This window comes from Salmo salar, chromosome ssa03 (assembly GCF_905237065.1).
Source record: "Salmo salar chromosome ssa03, Ssal_v3.1, whole genome shotgun sequence".
NCBI lineage: Eukaryota > Metazoa > Chordata > Actinopteri > Salmoniformes > Salmonidae > Salmo > Salmo salar.
The window spans coordinates 71896648-71919401 of NC_059444.1; the positions used below are offsets into that span (position 1 = coordinate 71896648).

Here is a 22754-nt window from a genome sequence, read left to right on the forward strand (position 1 = left end):
ATGTATTGATGATAGATTGACAGCAGTGTCATAGTGGACCAAAGACAGAATGTCTCTACAAAGATCTAATATCTTTGATTAGAGCACAACAGTTGTCTTATCAAAACTCCAGCAATATAAGACAAACTGAGGAATTACAAACTGCACATGTTTAACCCAACCCCTCTGAATCAGAGAGATGCTGGGCGCTGCCTTGATCAATGTCATCTGCACAGTGGTTTTTGGGGGTGAACTGCTTTGCTCAAGCGCAAAACAGCAGTTTTTTTCCACCTTGCCAGCTTTGGGATTCAAACCAGTGACCTTTCAGTTACTGGCCCAACGCTCTTAACCGGTAGGCTACCTGCCGCCCGAAATGTGTCAGTGAGATGATTTTTATAACTGGATGAATGGCGGTGCTGTCCTTCAGTAACACAACATTTTGCCCACCATTTATGGCTGAAATGACAAACAGACTGTAACCTTCATAAAATGTATGAGTATTTAGAAACCTCAACATGTGATTCACTTCACCTGTTTTACTAGTTTTATTCTTTTTCTTTTTTTATTGTTGTTTGTGACTGTGTTTGGCTGCTATTGACAGACCAACCTCTCTGTTAAAACTATTCAAGAAATTAAAATAAACTTTCATCGGTAGTCTGCAACCACAAACCTCAATGTTAACTTTTCTTGCCATAAACATTCAACATTCAATTAAAATAGTAGTGCAACATCACTTTTACATGTCTTTACAATTGGATTGTACTGGAGCCAAAACTGGCAATATATAACTGCCAGACAAAATGCAATTTCTGCCTGGGTTAATCCCTTATCAAAATAAAAATGGATGCATTGATCCACCCTTGGCTCTGCCTTAGCCATATTGTCAAGCTATCATCAATACATCCACTCCTATGTATAGAGTTCATCTCGTGATCTCGACTTAACAACCTTTATGTAATGATCACTAGAAAATATCTCCACAATAGGAGGGAATCATTTTTTTATTTATAGGTCCTCTCTGGACTTCCGTAGTTCTTTCTATAGCTGTTGGAATGAAACGCTCAATTGCAGTTGCGGCGCATGAAAGCTAGGGGGAGACAAGCTCCTGAACACTGAACCACGCTTACGGCGCGCGGAGGGAGCTGTCCTTTCAGCACTTTGAGGAGGACCACACATTCAAGAGCAGTGGCGGACAACCCCCGCGCGTTTCTCTGGCTTCCTACAGCTTATTTCCCCATTCAAAGTTATTGCAGTGAAGGTACATGGAGTAATTACATGTATAGGACCGAGAAAATATTTTACTGGCAGTGGCAGGAGCTAATACATCTGATTACTTTGCAATTATAAATGACACCGAGATTGTTTGGATCAAAATGGCCAAATCTGAAAACAGCCCAAAAGCGAGTCCATCTCATAAGGCTGTCCAGCGTCAAAACATGGAACTGTTATTTGGTAATTAAACAAATGATGATAGAGGGAGAGAAACCACAGCTGCACTAAAGGTGTAGGCTGTAAAATCGGAGAAATTGGCACCCAAAGTCTAATCCAAGCGAGCACGAGAAATAGTAGAGTCACGCAATTCAGACTCAATCCAATAAATCATTTTGGGGGACTATTTTAGGAACATTATGAGCACCATGAATAGGCTATCATAAAACCCTGTGGTGGCAATAACCCAAAGCACGTCAGGGCTTATAATGCTAATGCATAAATATAAAATACAGTTCTCCATAATCCTTCAACCAGTTCTAACTAACCCCACCCCCCTCTTTTCACACACACACACACATATACCCATACACACAAAACCAGCCCGCAACCCCCGCACCCCCTACTCACCCCTCCCTCCACTCCAGAAATGGAATTAAAATCTTTAATAGGCTATCTTTCCAGCATAGGTGGACGAGCACTGTAGCCTACTAAAGCCAGAGTATAGCATCAGTCAGTGTGGGAAGAAAATATAGTCATAATCTTCAGCACTACAATCAGCATTCAAACACTGACATAAACCATCGTTTTAGAGGAGAAAACCTCAATTAAATGCATAGCGCTGTGACACTGACATCCAGAATATACGGAGTCCAATTTGCGCCCCTCTCAACGGCTCTGTGGATCTGTGCTGTTGGGTCGGCGTGGCGTGCTGTCGGTCTCTTCCTCCGGTTGTGTAATATCTTTCTAGCCCAGCTACACACTCCTACACCCTCAGAAGAAAAACTCAGCTGTCATCTGAACGAACAAGGGAAGGAACAAGGATTGGAACATATACTGTCGTTTTTTGCTTTGATTTGCAACTGAGTTTTCTATCAGATTATTTTCGATTTACATGGCGCAAGGGCTATGCAAGTGTGAAGGTTCTGGTTCCGGTTCTGGGTGTGATACAACCGTGAATTTGGATATCTAAGTAACAACAGTATTAACAGTGGTACTAAAACGGATCAGTTCCGGCGGCATCCCCAACTCCTCTTTCTCCTCTTCCCGGCTTTATGTCGAGTAATGGTCGGCTTGCCTTGTTGGATGCACCCCGCTCTCTCCGGATCGTCGACTGCACCCTTTCCAACCGCAAATCACCATTTTCGGAGGAAACCTTCAAAGAGCTAAGGGCTACATATGGAAACTGGGGATCAGAATTTTAGGAAAAAGGAAATCTAGCGCTTGTTTAATTTGTTTTCGACCTGATTAATCTGTTTCTTTACCAGTTAATGTATTTTTTCATTGGGCTTGATTTCTTCATTCCATTGTTGGTTGATTTATCAAATTGATGCAAGCCCTATAGTATTTTACTTTCATATATAATATAGACCCCAGGATTATTTTTATTTGTTTCCACTGGACTTGAATCGTCCATTTATTTACAATTGCTTTTCTTATTTTCCCTGTCCTTCATTTCCCGTCCCTGTTTCTCTCCTTGCTTTTCCATCTAGACTATAATAACCCTGACATAGGGTTATTCAAACACAATTAAACATAAAATATATACAAATTCAGCATTATATGCCAACAATAATTGTAATTAATTTCGCATCTAAGAGACGTATTGACTTGCCAGGCAGAATTGTTGTAAGCCTACCATTACTCTAACACCACCCCTACCCTCTTCTCTTCATCCATTTGAGCTCATATTCATTCAGCGCTATCCATAGAATAGTACTTATCTGCAAACCTTGCACATCAAGAAACACATTGCCAGCGATCTACATGTGTTAAATGCTACATTGTAAACCATGAGACAAAAGCTAGTCTCAAAGCAGAATAGCCTACTGAATTTTGATTGAGGCTATCCCCTTTTCCATTTATATTACAGTCTCTCTCTACCTATCACTTACTGTGATTGTATATTATACATCATATTATCTTTACATTAGTAGGTTCATGCTGCAACTGCAAGTGTAGGCTAGTTGTAGTCATAGGGATAACAGTTGACGCTATAGTCCATTTTAGAGGCCATTACCTTGTCCATAATTCTTATATTTGGGGTAACATTTAGTAAGAACCCATCTGGGGAGAGAGACACTGCGTCCTCCTCCCCAAACTACCCTAAAAGGAAACCCAATTTCTCTTAGTCAGTCCTCACCCAAACGCAACCATAAGGTTCCTACCGCATCCACCTCCTTCCCCCTCCTTTCGCTCAAATATATCCCATTTTTTTAGTTTGGTTTGGTCCCGTAAATTTTCAAATATTTATTTCCTATATATCAAGAGGAAAGGGGGTCCCCCTTTCATGGAATGCGGAAATATGGGTCTGTTTGACCGCGGAGTTCAGATGCTATTGACCACGGTCGGCGCATTTGCCGCCTTCAGTCTCATGACCATCGCGGTTGGTACGGACTACTGGCTGTACTCGCGCGGCACGTGCAAGTCAAAGTCGGTCAGCGATAACGAGACCAGCAAGAAGAACGAAGAGGTAATGACCCATTCGGGATTGTGGAGGACGTGTTGCTTAGAAGGTAATTGAGCCACATGCGTTTTGCAGTCACTTTATTTTCTCCATGTCAGTATACCATAGTGATTACATTTTAACCTTTAGCTACATGTAGTAAAACCTATCCCACTCGTTGACGTTATAACTTTTATCCCTTCCTTTGCTTTTCTACTGACATATGCCATGTGGATCAGGTTTATCTTAAGCCCCATACAGTGTATCAAACACAGAATTGGGCCAATGAACTACTGTAAGAACCCTCCATTTCACACCTCTTAGGCCTATACACAATCCCCAAGTGACACCTTCAAAACATGACTTTTCTACATTCTTTGCCACCAGTCGATTGTATTGTTCAAAACAGCACCAAGTGACCATGTCATTCTTCAAACATTTCTAATTGTGATAACAACAGAGAGTCAGCCATTCCTGTCAAAGGTCTATTTCCATCCAGACCCCACCTTTGACCTCGGGATGATGGGGTGCCTTAACAGTGCTTGTCATTTACCCTTTGACCTGGCAGTGCTTAGTATTTTCTGAGTTGTCAAACACAGTCACCTCTCAAGCGCAGGTTCAAGACCACCTCCCACGTCTTGACTTGACACACAGCGGGGTCTTGTTTCCTGTCATGCTCTGGTGGAGGCGTCAGATGCTGACTTTGAGCGTAACCTTGTGAGGTCACGCAGCGTTACATCTTCTTAGCAGAGAGATTCACACAGGCCTCCTGTCTCTCTGCACACTCCTCTGTCATTTGATAAGCAGTAAGCAGTCAGTCTCAGGTCAGATCTCTGCTCTAACAGCCTGAGGTGAAGTCAGCCCAAGGAAGTGGTTTATGAAAATAATGTCAGTGCCACTCAACTGTAAAGATCTGATGATTTGAACTCTTCAAAATGTGTATGTTTGCACATAAAGTTATGTGTTTTTTGGCATGTTAAATTCACATTGGCAAAAATGTACAAAAAAAATGGAAATTACAGGGATGTATTTTTATTTAGAGAGTTTCCTGGGCAATAAAAGTACTGTTGTATGTTAATTTATTAACCAACATTACTGGGTGATTTTGACCAAGGTAGGATGGCTGACGTTGGCCATATCTGTCAGGGCGGCTTAAGCATCTGCTTAAAGGTTTGTTCAAGGTCTGTCTGACACCCTGCAGCTACCCTTTCCAGGAGCTCTGCATCTGTTCTCCTGTGCTAGCCAGGACATACAGTGGGAGAGCCATTTTAGGTCTCAACGTGACCCATCACGGGTTAACTACAGCGGTGGAGAGGTTTTCAAAGACAAGAGATTTTTAACCTCTGTTGAAAATTCACACTTATCTGTGAAGGTGGAGAAAATCAGTGGTGTGATATGACTGGCCTTTGCCTTAGTCAGGCTGTTATGTAATTAACAGACAATTGTTCATAGTCCAGACCTGACCAAAATCTCCTATACATGGCACAAGGTGAATTACAACTACAAAGCCCATATGCCGCAGCTTCTCTTTTGTGGCAAGATAACAGCCACCCTCCTTTGAATTGGTGATCCAAATAGCAGGAAATAAACACTGATTTGTAATTTGCGATTCATGAATGGTCTCAGGCCTTGATGAGGGGAGGAAGCAGAGAACGGCACCATCGCATTTACACATCGAGGTCAGATTCATTTGAATACCAATCCAAACGACTTCCTGCTGTGGAAATTGGGCTTAAAAAAACGCAATCGGGTAAATTTATTCATGGGTAATTAGCACAATTTATACTGAAATCTGTGATATTGAAAAATAGGAAGTAAACTGCAGAGCCGGATCCAGCTGCAGTGGAGAATAAGCAGCAGCTCAGCCACAAGAAGCTCCTGCTACGGACCAGGTGTGCTGCTGCTATGTCTGCCATCTCAGGTGGATACTGTAACTACAGCATGAAGAGGTTCATGCCAATGCTGAAATCAAGTGGGTACTTTGTATGGAAAATCATCATCCTACACCTTGTGTCTCATATATCGGTAGCTACCTTGTTGCAATGGATGATGATGCATCCTGTCTGTATCACAACTGACAATGCAGACAGTGATTTGCTGTAGCCCAGCTCTGGCCCACTCATACAGCTCATGTTGTGTGCCCAAGTGGGTGAGGGGTTGTGTTTGTTTAATCCGCTCCTGGAGAGGAGAGCCCCTGATCACAGAGGGGAATGCCCACACAACCATCTACCATTCTACTGCTCACTCCAGTCACTGTAATACCATACCTAGCCTCACCCATGAGAAAGTAACCATACAGGCTGAGTGTGTGTGTGTGCGTGTGTGTGTGTGGGGAGGGGGGGGTTGTATGCATGTTTGTGTGACGGTAGAGGCACTTCTCACTGATCTCTCCTCCGGTGAACATTCAGGTCCTTTTCCCTCTCCAGCACTGGAAAGAGAGTGGAGCACTTCGATGGTTCCATATGGCTTATATAGATTTTGTAGATTTACACTTGTTTTCACTAGTCGCCTGTGCTATCAGTCATACTGAAAATGCAATAGCATATGCCATCGCCAAAGCATGCGATTAATTTGTGAAATCTCACATTGCCCTTGGAGCTGGTTCATATGAATGCTGAGTCCCTTGATCTGTTGCAGTATTTGATTCAATTGTCCTGACATCAGAGAAACCAAAAGATGTGTGCTATCAGCAAAGAGCCCTCCACAAGATTTGGCAACAATGTGCTCCTGGCTTACTATTTGGGCAAACAACATCTAACAGGATTTACACAGTCCATTACGAGGAAGGTCAAAGATTAGAGTTCAGCATACATCACAGTTCTATGCTTACTCCACTCATTCACATCAAATGAGACGCAGTCATTTTAATATGTTTTGTATTGTAATTTGCACTGTATTATACAGTATATTGTATTGTGTAAGTGGGTGGCCTTGTGAGAGCCAGAACGGCTCATAGGGCAGGAGTCATCTCCTGTTTCTGAAGCGTGAGGTAGAGGCAGGAGGTTATGTAGTATTATGTAGTGTTATTCACATTTACATGTTAGTCATTTAGCAGATGCTCTTATCCACAGTGACTTACAGTACATACATGTTCATACTTTTTCGTACTGGTCCCCTATGGAATCGAACCCACAAACCATGCTCTACCAACACGAGGATTATGCATATTATATTATGAATTTTAGGTATTTTATTTGTTATTTGTTTCCTGTTTGGACCCGAGGAAGAGTACTTAGGGATCCCAATACAATACTAAATTCCTGTAACGGCCGTCGTTGAAGAGAGTAGACCAAGGCGCAGCGTGGTTAGTGCTCATCATGAATTTATTAAAGATAGAACACTTTAAACCAAAAACAAGAAACCGACAGCCAAACAGTTCTGTCAGGTGCAAAACACTAAACAGAAATTAACCACCCACAAACCCCAAAGGCAGTTATACTGGTGGTAGTTATACTTGCAGTTATACTTACAGTTATACTAGCTGTTATACTGGCAGTTACACTGGCAGTTATACTAGCAGTTTTACTAGCAGTTATACTGGCCGTTATACTAGCAGTTATACTAGCAGTTATACTAGTAGTTATACTAGCAGTTATACTGGCAGTTATACTGGCAGTTATACTAGCTGTTATACTAGCAGTTATACTGGCAGTTGTACTAGCTGTTATACTGGGAGTTATACTAGCAGTCATCCTAGCTGTTATACTGGCAGTTATACTGGCTGTTATACTGGCAGTTATACTAGCAGTTATACTAGCAGTTATACTGGCAGTTATACTAGCAGATATACTAGCAGTTATACTAGCAGGTATACTGGCAGTTATACTAGCTGTTATAGTAGCAGTTATACTGGCAGTTATACTGGCTGGCAGGTATACTAGCAGTTATACTGGCAGTTGTACTAGCTGTTATACTGGGAGTTATACTAGCAGTCATCCTAGCTGTTATACTGGCAGTTATACTGGCTGTTATACTGGCAGTTATACTAGCAGTTATACTAGCAGTTATACTGGCAGTTATACTAGCAGATATACTAGCAGTTATACTAGCAGGTATACTGGCAGTTATACTAGCTGTTATAGTAGTAGTTATACTGCCAGTTATACTGGCTGGCAGGTATACTGCCAGTTATACTAGCAGTTATACTGGCAGTTATACTCGCAGTTATACAAGCAGTTATACTAGCAGTTATTCTGGCAGTTATATTAGCAGTTATACTGGCATATATACTAGCAGTTATACTAGCAGTTATACTGGCAGTTATACGAGCAGTTATACTAGCAGTTATACTGGCAGTTATACGAGCAGTTATACTAGCATTTATACTGGCAGTTATACGAGCAGATATACAAGCAGTTATACTAGCAGTTATACTAGTAGTTATACTAGCAGTTATACTGGCATATATACTAGTAGTTATACTAGCAGTTATACTGGCAGTTATACGAGCAGTTATACTGGCCTATGCTTTGGAAGCCTGTGCAAACTATTCTGTGTATTATTGTCTGAGGCAGAGCCATACAAAGGGATGAGGTAGGGGGATTTGTCTGGGGCTATGTTCTGTGTGTGTTAAGCATACGGTAAACATGTGTGGTGCTAATGGATTGAGCCCCAGAGGAAGGGGGGAACACTGCTCCATCCTGTCTGGGCTGGGCGACTGCCTACCGGAGCATCCACATCGGTCGGCACGGCCTCCTCTCCTCACAGCCAGGTATAGCACACCGCCACGCCATCGCTCCACGCTAATCTGCCCCATTCATCTTCATTACAGCGCCCCCCTCTGCCTCGGCTATAGGAGGAGAAACGGAGGAAGGGAGGAGGAGGGAGGGCGGGCAGGAGGTGCAATAGAAGATGGGAAAATCCTTTGACAAAAGAGGGCTACTTTGGTGGCTGTGTTTCCCCCCCTTTCCTCCTATCACCTGTTGTATGAGTGGTTTTCTTCAGTAAGACCAATAATTCACCCCCTGCCTCGGGGTTCACTGGCAGAGCCGATTCCCATGAAGGACTATCAGCAATAGAGGGAATACATGTGATTTGTTTGCTACTTCGATTTCGTTTGGAAGAGTAGTCCAATGCTTTGTGATGCCATATGAATGAAAATATATGGGGGCCAGCTTTACCCTCTGCATGAAAAAAACTTGAAATCCACCCACTTGGTACCCTTTCCTGGTTTCTCAGTTGTGGAAATGGACTGGTGCTGAAGAGAATGCATGTAGGATGGTTGAGGAAATGAATGACCAAACTCCAGGACTTGTTCGTGTGGTCTCCCTCGGTTCCTTCCTGTCAATCATCTTGAGACTATACCAGTGTGTGTGTACAGGCACTGTATCTTCTGGTTTTCTACATGAGTATGTGGGTGTAGCGTTGTGAACAGGTGGGAGTAATCTACTAGTGTTTTCTCCATGTGTATGTTTTTGTTGGTGTATGTGTGTTTGAGCTTGAGCACTTGTTTGTGTGTGTGTACACGTTTGTGTGTGTGTCTGTGTGGGTGTGCGTGTGAATGTTTACATGCGCGTGTACGTACATGCATGTGTATATATCCGGCGTGTATGTGTGTGTGTATGTGTGTGTAAGAGAGAGACACAGAATGAGAGCTAGTACAGAGATTGTTGGGCTGGGCTGGGCAGTGCTCCAGAGCAGGATTAGTCTCATAGTCCAATCAGATAAGGATTACACCGGCTGGCACATGCCCACCCAGGCTAATGACCCGACCCTAAAGTGGCATTAGGCTGTATTATGACACGGCTCCACTGTACACCCAGCTGCATGAACAGGATAACATGGCCGCATATCCGCCATCAACGAACCCCAGCGTAGCCACGCACACCAGTGTACTGGATGGCCGTTTCAAGTTGAATACGGAGTACTGTATCCGTGGCAGTTCAGAGTGGTCTGGTATTCAACCACTTGTTGAGATAGGGGCAATAGGGGTTCATGGACAATCCCTCCCTTAGTGTTTCATTGGACTGGCTATCCAAACTCGGAGGGTTGTGGAATGACATCTGCCCCAGTCACATCCCTCCACTCAGCTGCTATCTAAGTGACTGGGCTCTATTGCACTGTCACCTCTCCCAGAGCACATAGATAGATGGGATTCATTTAGCTCTGACCTGTCTGCCGCTGTGGCTACAGTAGCTCTGCTCTGCTGGGACTGCAGACAGACACTACTGGTCTGTTCTATTGGCCACTAAGGCCTGATTATTACAGTACAGTCATTACTGGATGGGGCTGTGTGAGACTCAATCACCTTCATTACAGTAGTACAGTGTCTGTGGTGTCAGTCTGTCTGTCATTGTCCCACTGTGGAGATGGCCATGTACTGTAGTTCTACTCCTTTATAATGTACTGTCCATTGCCTTGGGGTTTCCTCTTATTGGAAAGAGAGTGAATAGTGGGAGTGATTATGGTTCAAGACAATCTAATATGCTGTTGTAGTGTTTTGGTCATGTGTAGGTCAATCACTAAGCCCCTCCTTTCTGACATTATAACATGCTTTAGTACAGTGAAGGTTATATCACTTTCCTATCTGGTTTTCTCATTCTCATTCTATGCTCCAGTATAGTGGAGGTGTGTAGTATGTAGGAGTCTCCATGCTATTCTGAATCTCCCCTCCCCCACACTTAGCTTACTGTACCTGCCAGAGAAGGCCTCTCCTGGCTTGGCAGTGGTGTGAAGCGGCATAATCCTCATCTCCATCTCCTCCATGTGCCCGTGTTGTGTGATGGGCTATGGAGGGGGAGATGCCATAGTAATTGGTTTAGGGTATGATTAATGGCACTGATGGCTTTGATCGATGGGAGACGTGCTGTAAACTTTGGTAGCCCTGTCCCATAAAAGCCGCCCTCCTGCACGCCCACCTGCCTGCCCGCCTGCCTGCCCGCCTGCCCACTCAGCGTGTAGGAGTCCCCCTGCTCCACTAAACGAGAGGGCCAGTCGTAAATTAGAAAAAAGGACACGTGTCAAAGAGGGGACGGCGTCCGGGTCACCACATGATAATTACATCAGTCCTCTCCAGTCCCTGAAACTCGTGTGTGTGTGTGTGTGTGTGTGTGTGGCTCTAGCCTTCATTTACACATGTTATTTTTTAGCTGCAGTCAGTTGTGTTGAGGGGGAGTCTATCTTTATCCTACATGGCTAGGGAACAAAGCAATAGTGCACATGGGCTGGGCAGCTGGGCCAGTCATACCCTTGGACAGTCATACCCTGGGCCATACTCTGGGCCAGTCATACCCTTGGACAGTCATACCCTGGGCCATACTCTGGGCCAGTCATACCCTTGGGGGTCATACTCTGGGCCATACTCTGGGCCAGTCATACCCTGGGTGGGTCATACTCTGGGCCAGTCATACCCTTGGGGGTCATACTCTGGGCCATACTCTGGGCCAGTCATACCCTGGGAGGGTCATACTCTGGGCCAGTCATACCCTGGGAGGGTCATACTCTGGGCCAGTCATACCCTTGGGGGTCATACTCTGGGCCATACTCTGGGCCAGTCATACCCTGGGAGGGTCATACTCTGGGCCAGTCATACCCTGGGGGAGTCATTATACCCTGGGTCAGTCATACCCTGGGATAGTCATACCCTGTGACTGTCACGCTCTGGGCTAGTCTCTGTAACACTATTGAATGGACAGGGGGCACTGGACTCTGGCTGCCAATAGATGTTATTGTACCGATTACAGTTGACTGTTATTGTTCATAAACTTGATGAAAATACATGTGATGCACTGACACCAGAAACAGTGAGATGAGACTGAAAGAAATGAATGTATCCTGGCTGGATATTTCATGGTTACAGGCACAAATAAATAGTTCACTGCTCCTAACAACACAGTAGTCTCTTACCTTGGTTCCACATCGGCGGCCATTTCCTTAAGCAGTGGAAATCTCCCAAAGAGACCCAATAGTAAATAATAATTAACCTCAGATACAATCCATTCATTTTAAGGAGGTGAGATCCACTCCGTTTTCCTGCGATAGTGAGGAGAAACTACAGCAATCTGCCTTTTGATTAATTGGTGGTGTCCACAGCCCAGTTCATTTGCCATCTATTACACCGTATTTGCTTTGTGTCAGTGCGGAGCCCAAACACACTGCATCATCCCGGAGAGTGGGAGTGGGTAGAGTTCTGTCTGCTCCCCAACACCCTGCCATACTGTATGGGGTGTGAGGTGAGCCTGCACCTGGATCCAGTAAGACCAAGGCCCCGGTCCTTCACGGGGTTACGACTCCAGCCCTAGACAACAGGCTCTCAGTGTTGCTGGGGAGAGGAGAATGAGATGTTCCCACCTCTGTAGAACCCTCTTAGCACCTAGTGGGAAAGGTGCTGACAGCTCCACTCCCTGCCTGGTCCAGGTATATTTACTGTAGAGAGTGTAACTCCACTTTCATATACTCTGCAATCAATGTGTTTTAGGTATAACAATACAATGGAGCTAGACAGAGTTGTAATATGAGATGTGCAGAGTTTTGAGGGTATTGGATTTCTGCACAGCTAAAGAGTTGAGTCCTGACTGCAGGGCAGACAGATAGAGTAATGATTTTGTTGTACTCACCTGAGCCCCTCGTTTCTTTTTTCATTGTTAATCGACCCGGGTCAGAGAGAGTAATGTCACATTTTGGCAACGTTATTGACTAGTAACATTTGAGGTTGCAAAGGCAAATGGAAATCTTTCTCACAGCACACTGACTGAAGGTCTTCTGTGCCTTACCTCCTTTAAGGGGATGTCGGTGGCCATGTTTGTATGGGGGCCTGCAGAGGCCATATTGTGCTCTGACTGTGTGTCATTCTCCAAAGACGGGACTGGCCACTGTGTGTGTAAGACTGTGTGTGTGTGTGTGTGTGTGTGTGTGTGTGTGTGTGTGTGTGTGTGTGTGTGTGTGTGTGTGTGTGTGTGTGTGTGTGTGTGTGTGTGTGCGTGCGTGCATGCATGCGTGTGTTTGTGTGTGTGTGTGTGGGGCTGTTCAGATGGTCCTGTTAACTGCACTCCAGAGTGAGTTTTTACTGCAGCCGACAGAGCTGGCAGACCCCACTGTCACAGCAAATGGTGCTGTTGGGAAAACAAACACTTGTAATGAGACTCTATCTGTCAAATTAGACCATCAGAAACTGCTCCAAGCTAAGAAAAAAAATGGAAGGTGGTGATGTCACCGGCTGACTTGAATGGGAGTAATGATGTTGACAAGGTAAAAAATTTATATAAATTTATAGTTATGCAATCTAAACATTATTAAAGCCATCCCATTTTAACCTACACAAACTTTGTGTAAGTTACACTCAATGTTATTTCAGAATGAGTCTGTCCCAACTTGTATCTTACCTGTGAACTGTAGCTTTAGCAGTGACGGAGTGAGTTGGGGGTTAATCTGAAGGCTGATGATGGAATATGTTCTCTACAGGAAATGATGTAAACCTGGTGTCCAGGTATGGCTGACACTCAATTATTCATGTCTATGGAGGGATAATGTATGTACTCTGACTCTGAAGCTCAGCCACAGCCTTGGCCAAAATGCTGACAACGCATCTGATTTTCCTGAAGATGAAAGACAATGCTATGGTAATCTCCAGATCAGGTTGAATCAGGGAGTTTGACAAAATGAAGGTGCTACATACTGATGTAGCTGGGGATAAGGCTCTGCTAAATCACAGAGGAAGATGATGCAACACTTCCTGTCCAGCCCATCACATTTAACCCCTTCTGTCCCACTCCTTTCTGTGTGTGTGTGTGTGTGTGTGTGTGTGTGTGTGTGTGTGTGTGTGTGTGTGTGTGTGTGTGTGTGTGTGTGTGTGTGTGTGTGTGTGTGTGTGTGTGTGTGTGTGTGTGTGTGTGTGTATGCTCATTGCCTGTGTGCAGTAAGGAACAGTATGAATTGGTAATGGCGAGCAGCGTGGCTTTCCTTTGCTCTCTCAGATCGTTTTCCAGGACAGGAGTCTCTCATGAGTTCACAACAGCATGCACATGGACTGCTCCTGTGCCATAACATACACACACATTCACAACCAGGGTCAGGAAGGAATTCTTCACTATCACAGCTAGTGTGCACCGCTACTCTTACTGACACGCATACCTGACAAACACATGCATACAGAGAGGGAGAAATACAGCAGCCTGTACTCGAACCAGCCTAAAGGTGCTGTAACCACCGTACCCCAGACCTGCTGGTCTCATGGTGCTGTAACCACCATACCCCAGACCTGCTGGTCTCATGGTGCTGTAACCACCGTACCCCAGACCTGCTCGTCTCATGTTGCTGTAACCACCGTACCCCAGACCTGCTGGTCTCATGGTGCTGTAACCACCATACCCCAGACCTGCTGGTCTCATGTTGCTGTAACCACCATACCCCAGACCTGCTGGTCTCATGTTGCTGTAACCACCGTACCCCAGACCTGCTGGTCTCATGTTGCTGTAACCACCATACCCCAGACCTGCTGGTCTCATGGTGCTGTAACCACCGTACCCCAGACCTGCTGGTCTCATGTTGCTGTAACCACCATACCCCAGACCTGCTGGTCTCATGGTGCTGTAACCACCATACCCCAGACCTGCTGGTCTCATGTTGCTGTAACCACCATACCCCAGACCTGCTGGTCTCATGGTGCTGTAACCACCATACCCCAGACCTGCTGGTCTCATGTTGCTGTAACCACCGTACCCCAGACCTGCTGGTCTCATGGTGCTGTAACCACCATACCCCAGACCTGCTGGTCTCATGTTGCTGTAACCACCATACCCCAGACCTGCTGGTCTCATGTTGCTGTAACCACCGTACCCCAGACCTGCTGGTCTCATGGTGCTGTAACCACCATACCCCAGACCTGCTGGTCTCATGGTGCTGTAACCACCATACCCCAGACCTGCTGGTCTCATGGTGCTGTAACCACCGTACCCCAGACCTGCTGGTCTCATGGTGCTGTAACCACCGTACCCCAGACCTGCTGGTCTCATGGTGCTGTAACCACCGTACCCCAGACCTGCTGGTCTCATGGTGCTGTAACCACCATACCCCAGACCTGCTGGTCTCATGGTGCTGTAACCACCATACCCCAGACCTGCTGGTCTCATGTTGCTGTAACCACCGTACCCCAGACCTGCTGGTCTCATGGTGCTGTAACCACCATACCCCAGACCTGCTGGTCTCATGTTGCTGTAACCACCATACCCCAGACCTGCTGGTCTCATGGTGCTGTAACCACCGTACCCCAGACCTGCTGGTCTCATGTTGCTGTAACCACCATACCCCAGACCTGCTGGTCTCATGGTGCTGTAACCACCGTACCCCAGACCTGCTGGTCTCATGTTGCTGTAACCACCATACCCCAGACCTGCTGGTCTCATGGTGCTGTAACCACCATACCCCAGACCTGCTGGTCTCATGGTGCTGTAACCACCATACCCCAGACCTGCTGGTCTCATGGTGCTGTAACCACCATACCCCAGACCTGCTGGTCTCATGTTGCTGTAACCACCATACCCCAGACCTGCTGGTCTCATGTTGCTGTAACCACCGTACCCCAGACCTGCTGGTCTCATGGTGCTGTAACCACCATACCCCAGACCTGCTGGTCTCATGGTGCTGTAACCACCATACCCCAGACCTGCTGGTCTCATGGTGCTGTAACCACCGTACCCCAGACCTGCTCGTCTCATGGTGCTGTAACCACCGTACCCCAGACCTGCTGGTCTCATGGTGCTGTAACCACCATACTCCAGACCTGCTGGTCTCATGGTGCTGTAACCACCGTACCCCAGACCTGCTGGTCTCATGGTGCTGTAACCACCGTACCCCAGACCTGCTCGTCTCATGGTGCTGTAACCACCGTACCCCAGACCTGCTGGTCTCATGGTGCTGTAACCACCATACCCCAGACCTGCTGGTCTCATGGTGCTGTAACCACCATACTCCAGACCTGCTGGTCTCATGGTGCTGTAACCACCATACCCCAGACCTGCTGGTCTCATGTTGCTGTAACCACCATACCCCAGACCTGCTGGTCTCATGTTGCTGTAACCACCGTACCCCAGACCTGCTGGTCTCATGTTGCTGTAACCACCATACCCCAGACCTGCTGGTCTCATGGTGCTGTAACCACCGTACCCCAGACCTGCTGGTCTCATGTTGCTGTAACCACCATACCCCAGACCTGCTCGTCTCATGGTGCTGTAACCACCGTACCCCAGACCTGCTGGTCTCATGTTGCTGTAACCACCATACCCCAGACCTGCTGGTCTCATGGTGCTGTAACCACCATACCCCAGACCTGCTGGTCTCATGTTGCTGTAACCACCATACTCCAGACCTGCTGGTCTCATGGTGCTGTAACCACCATACCCCAGACCTGCTGGTCTCATGTTGCTGTAACCACCGTACCCCAGACCTGCTGGTCTCATGGTGCTGTAACCACCGTACCCCAGACCTGCTGGTCTCATGGTGCTGTAACCACCGTACCCCAGACCTGCTCGTCTCATGGTGCTGTAACCACCGTACCCCAGACCTGCTGGTCTCATGGTGCTGTAACCACCGTACCCCAGACCTGCTGGTCTCATGGTGCTGTAACCACCATACCCCAGACCTGCTGGTCTCATGGTGCTGTAACCACCATACCCCAGACCTGCTGGTCTCATGGTGCTGTAACCACCGTACCCCAGACCTGCTGGTCTCATGGTGCTGTAACCACCATACCCCAGACCTGCTGGTCTCATGTTGCTGTAACCACCATACCCCAGACCTGCTGGTCTCATGTTGCTGTAACCACCATACCCCAGACCTGCTGGTCTCATGTTGCTGTAACCACCATACCCCAGACCTGCTGGTCTCATGGTGCTGTAACCACCATACCCCAGACCTGCTGGTCTCATGTTGCTGTAACCACCATAACCCAGACCTGCTGGTCTCATGGTGCTGTAACCACCATACCCCAGACCTGCTGGTCTCATGGTGCTGTAACCACCATACCCCAGACCTGCTGGTCTCATGTTGCTGTAACCACCGTACCCCAGACCTGCTGGTCTCATGTTGCTGTAACCACCGTACCCCAGACCTGCTGGTCTCATGGTGCTGTAACCACCATACCCCAGACCTGCTGGTCTCATGTTGCTGTAACCACCATACCCCAGACCTGCTGGTCTCATGTTGCTGTAACCACCATAACCCAGACCTGCTGGTCTCATGTTGCTGTAACCACCATACCCCAGACCTGCTGGTCTCATGGGGTTGCACAAGTCAAAAATGAACATATTGTATCAAAATGAAGCTAAGTTGTGATGATGGGCTGTAAGGAGCCTGGCTTTTATATTTAGTTTCCCCTCAGTACGCCTCATACCACCTGTTGGAGAGCTCCGCGGCTGATGGCAGACAAAGGCTCAGAACACAACACTATTACTGTCGGCCTCAGTGTCTGCTACTGACAGTGTCAGTATCACTCATACAATTGACTGAATATCTCACTGGCTCACTATATCTGTGTAGGAGTGACATCCTACGGCAACCCTGTAACCAAGTTAGCCATTGTCATATGTGTCTACAGTGGAAAGGTGAGACTCTCACAAACACATACATGTTGGTTGTTTTGCTGTAGGACGCCCACAGGCCTCACAAGACTTGTCTGAAGGCCCCTGGTATCAGTTGGAAACATTAATGGAAGAACAGTTTACTGTATATGGAGACTGTTTGGTGCCAAAAATAAGGGGTTTAAATACATATAAAAAAAATGATGGTCATTATATTTCTTATATCTCTCAGATATAGGACATACACTTCAGAACAAACTTCATTTAGATTTGTTGGGGGGACTCTCTGTTGTTCCATGTAGTGAATATGTTATTCAATGCATTTTTATGGGCTAATATCAGTAAGGCCAAATTACATTTTTTATCAAATACATTTTTATATACTGTATATTGATTTTTTATACTTCAAGGGGTCTTAAAATCAAATAGCTAAATGATCCTTGGTATGACCTTCTTAAAACAATTCCATATACGGTGCATTCGGAAAGTATTCAGACCCCTTGGTTTTTTTCACATTTTGTTACGTTTTTCTAAAATATATATATTTTTAAAATTCCTCATCAATCTACACACAATACCCCATAATGACAAAGTGAGAACAGTTTTTTAAATTTATTTAAGCAAATTTATTAAAAAAATTAAAACAGAAATACCTGATTTATAAAAGTATTCAGACCCTTTTCTATGAGACTCGAAATTGAGCTCAGGTGCATCCTGTTTCCATTGATCATCCTTGAGATGTTCCTACAACTTGATTGGAGTCCACCTGTGGTAAATTCAAATGATTGGACATGATTTGGAAAGGCACACACCTGTCTATATAAGGTCCCACAGTTGACAGTGCATGTCAGAGCAAAAACATTGCCATGAGGTCGAAGGAATTGTCTGTAGAGCTCCGAGACAGGATTGTGTCGAGGCACAGATCTGGGGAAGGGTACCAAAACACTTCTGCAGCATTGAAGGTCCCCAAGAACACAGTGAAAATAGCTGTGCAGCAACACTCCCCATCCAATCTGAAGAGCTTGAGAGGATCTGCAGAGAAGAATGGGAGAAACTTCCCAAATACAGGTGTGCCAAGCTTGTAGCGTCATACCCAAGAAGACTCAAGGCTATAACTGCTACCAAAGGTGCTTAAACAAAGTACTGAGTAAAGGTCTGAATACTTATGTAAATATGATATTTCTGTTTTTTATATATTTTTTATTTGCAAACATTTCCAAAAACCTGTTTTTGCTTTGTCATTATGGTGTATTGTGTATAGATTGATGAGAGAAAAAACAATGAAATCAATTTTAGAACAAGGCTGTAACGTAACAAAATGTGGAAAAAGTCAAGGGGTCGGAATACTTTCAGAATGCACTATAGCTTAGTGGATCCCTTAGACAGGGCTTAGACTTTATAGGGTTAACCCTAATTGCTCCAGGGTTGCCGTTGATATGGCAGACCCTGGCTGTGAGCACACTCTCTGAGGGTGTCTCAGGTAGAGTTGGGATATGCAAAAAACACATTTCTAATTCACACATGTGACGTGTGTGAAATAGGAAAAATATAAGCACCCACCAAATTATTATTATTACTATTATAATAAAATGTGCTTATACTATGTGAAGGGCTTTCACACACAGGAAGTGTTACCCAGAGGCCTAATTAAAACGATTAATCAAGTGAATTAAGTAGAGCTCACACACAGCCTTACCGTTGCCCCCCGGGCCAAAGGCTGACCATCGCTAGACTACGTTTCTGCTCTAATGCTAATGCTAACTGCTAGCTCTAGCCTTTTGCTAGCCTCATTTCCATATGTCTGTCTGATTTTGGTCAATGTTGGTGCTAGTGCTGTTTGCCCTCTGTGTTTTGAAGATAAGAGGTGTGTAACAAACAGAGACTCTAGAGCTGGAGTCAGAAGCTTAGCCCATCATGTTGTGTGACTTGCTGCAGGGCGCCCATCTTTGTTCACAGTACAGAATAATTGCATTGGATCGCAATGCTGCAGTGCGATGCTATCCGGATAGCTAGAGGCTAAAGGCTCCCGCATACTAGATTTGGTTTGCTCCTAGCAGAACTCGGCTAGGCGAAGTGAACGTCTGTGCCTCGCATACTCCCTTAAAAGACCTTCGCTTAAAAAACTAGAAAAAAATGGCAATGTTACTGTTTGTCCCTTTTGAGACGCTGTAGCATCAACATAGCCAGTATACACTTCCTCAAAAAAGTCAGAATTAATCAAAGATAAACCAAGAAATCTGTCATTCCTTTTGACCGTTTTGCTGAGGTCTAAAGCCTTCTTTTTCCTGCAGTCTGAACAGCCAAAAAGCTAATGGAATCGAATATTTCAAGCCACATTTCAAACCACCTTCGTTGGTGGTTTAAAGTCAGATACAAATCTGATCCCCGGCCATGCAACTTGTGTCTGAATGGTCGAATCTGACATATTTGCCCCCGCGTGGTTTTTAGACTGTTATTTGGCATATCTTGTTGCTTGCTAGCAACTCTGTTGACAGTTTTACAAGAACATGTGGTAGCTAACTAGCTTGTTAATTGTTTACTTGGCTCATCGCGCTCTAGCGACTCCTTGTGGCGGGCCAGGCGCCTGCAGGCTGACTCGGTCGTCAGTTGAACAGTGTTTCCTCTGACACATTGGTGCGGCTGGCTTCCGGGTTAAGCGGGGGGTTGTTAAGAAGCGTGGTTTGCCGGGGGGGCTTTACTTGGCTCATCGTGCTTTAGCGACTTCTTGCAGCCTGGCGCCTGCAGGCTGACCTAGGTCGTCATTTGAACGGTGTTTCCTCCGACACATTGGTGTGGCTAGCTTCCGGATTAGGCTGGTGGGTGTTATATTACAGCCAATTAAGATATTATATTCCCCTGTAAAAGATTCATACTGACTTTTGGGGGATTCGGTTGAAGGCAAAGCGGCAAAAGAAAAGAGAAAGGGGGAGAGAAAGAACAACAGTAAGAAAGACAGAGAGAGACAGGGAGTGATATATCAGAGAGCACTGATGTGTCTGAGAAGCTGCTTGTCTTGTATGTGTTTGGGGACTCAAGGAGGGAGAAAGCAAACACAAATCCAGCGACATTTACATAGATGTAATAAAACAGGGAAATAGATGAAAACCCTCCTCCACCCACCCTGCCATCTTGCCCGCCCTAACCCTCCCTCCCAACTCCCCATCCCTCGCTCTCCCTTCCGCTGCAGCAGGGCAGAAGATGACATGTGGACACTCAGTGAATTGCCAATTGCCAGAGAGAGGAGAAAGGAGAGAGAGAGAGAGAGAGAGGGAGGCAGAGAGGAGGTGGTTTGACGCATCCAGACTGCAACCATTGGCTTTTTTTCCTACATTAAAGATCAGAAAAAAAGAACTGCAGAGAAGCACTACACTGAATACTGGATGTATTCTTCTCTCTCTCTCTCTCTCTCTCTGTCTTTCTCTCTCTCTCTCTCTCTCTCTGTTCCCTCTCTCTCTCACCCCCATCACATACAGACACACCGATTCTCTCTCTCACACACTCTCTCTGTCCCTCGCTCTCTCTCACACACACAAACACACACTCTTTCTCTGTCTTACACACACACACATTTTCTCTCATTCTCTCTCACACGTGCTCACACTCTCTCTCACTCTCTCCCACTCTCTCTCTCTCTCTCTCTCACATACTTTCAGCTCAGAAAGAGAAATCAATAGCCACAAATTAATCATTGTGCCTTAGGCAGTCCGTGAGATAGGGGGAGGAGATGAGCCAGGGAGAGAGAGTGTGTCGTTTAGAGAGATAGAGAATTGAGGGGGTTTTGGACCACACACACGTACACATGTGAACAAACACAGTGAATTTGACCATCAGGGTCCAGACTTGTCAAGGCTTAGTTAACAACAAGGTACAATAAGGTATTTCAATTAAACTGTCACACCCTGATCTGTTTCACCTGTCTTTGTGCTTGTCTTCACCCTGATCTGTTTCACCTGTCCTTGTGCTTGTCTCCACCCCCCTCCAGGTGTCACCCATCTTCCCCATTATCCCCATTGTATTTATACGTGTTCTCTGTTTGTCTGTTGCCAGTTCGTCTTGTCAAGACTACCAGCGTGTTTTGCCGTGCTTCTGGTTTTCCTAGTCTCTGTTTTCTTGCCCTCCCGGTTCCGACTTGTTCTGCCTGCCCTGACACTGAACCCACCTGCCTGACCATTCAGCCTGCCCTGACCTCGAGCCCACCTGCCTGACCATTCAGCCTGCCCTGACCTCGAGCCTGCCTGCATCCCCTGTACCTTTCGGACTCTGACCTGGTTAATGAACTTCTGCCTGTCCTCGACCTGCCTATTGCCTGCCCCTTGTATATGAATAAATATCAGAGACTCAAACCATCGGCCTCATGTGTCTGCATCTGGGTCTCGCCCTGTGCCGTTATAGAAACATTATTGGTAGCACACATTTTTGCTATTTGAATTAGCTACTGTATTAAATATAATCTTGCTCATTGCTGAAAACTGGTTAACAATTCAATGTCTATGTAGCTGCCTGAAAGCATGTCTTTACCAAGACTCACCATTAGTTAAATATGTAGAGACGTACCTGAATTCACCTGATAGAGTAGCTATTTTTCATTTTAGCATGACTCTATAGTGCTCCATTTTTCCTCCTGCAAAGACTTTGTTATCTACGCTGAATAACCTTATCTTCCAAACTGCACAAGTGTTGCTGAGGAATGCAATTTTAAGGAGCAAGGGAATTTTGATGGAATTATTTAAATTCAATGAGACAGATTTAAATCTTTATTTTTTGACGCAAGGGTATTAAGTACTTAGACACACTCGAATGTACTGTGCATAGACAGATACACTTGCCTGCATACAGGTAAGCATATCTCACCGCGTGTGCATGCAACCACAAACACACACACACATGATCGTTTGACACTGATCTAAACAGCTGCTGGTGTGATACTGTACTTGGTCTTTTTCCTAAGTTCAAACAATAACGAAGCGTCACCCCGCCACTTGTCTTGGTAAACAACTGAAGAATGGGGCTTGAGAAATATAACCACTCTCAAGCTGATAGACAGAGCTATGGATGCCAGACGGACCATCCAGCCATAACATATGTACTGAAGCTATACAGTCATCAATGAGTCGGAAATTCACTATAAAGTGCTTTGTTCACAGAATATCCACACGTTGTTTTCATCAGAAAAGAAAAGGTCGGAAATGTGTTCACTGTTTCCGGCAATCAGTAAATACTACTGCACGAAAATGTGCATGTCTTTAACAGTAGTATGCCTAAAACAGGTTCACTATAGGGAAAGATCTAGGCAATGGGGGCTGCCTAATTTCTAGGATTTTTTACAACATTGCAGAGATGCAGAGAATGAAGATGAGTTACTTCTAAGTAACTTTGGGTTCTTCCTAAAT

At 45.5% G+C, this 22754-nt stretch overlaps 1 protein-coding gene across 1 annotated transcript in view; it reads left to right on the forward strand.

The window, feature by feature from the left end:
- Window positions 1-1874: 1874 nt before the first annotated feature.
- Window positions 1875-22754, forward strand: part of LOC106601533 (voltage-dependent calcium channel gamma-2 subunit) — a 60225-nt gene continuing 39345 nt past the window's right edge. The window contains exon 1 of the mRNA XM_045715265.1: window positions 1875-3923. Within this exon, the coding sequence (XP_045571221.1) occupies window positions 3698-3923 (226 nt within the window). The 5' untranslated portion in view covers window positions 1875-3697. The remainder of the gene's footprint in view (window positions 3924-22754) is intronic.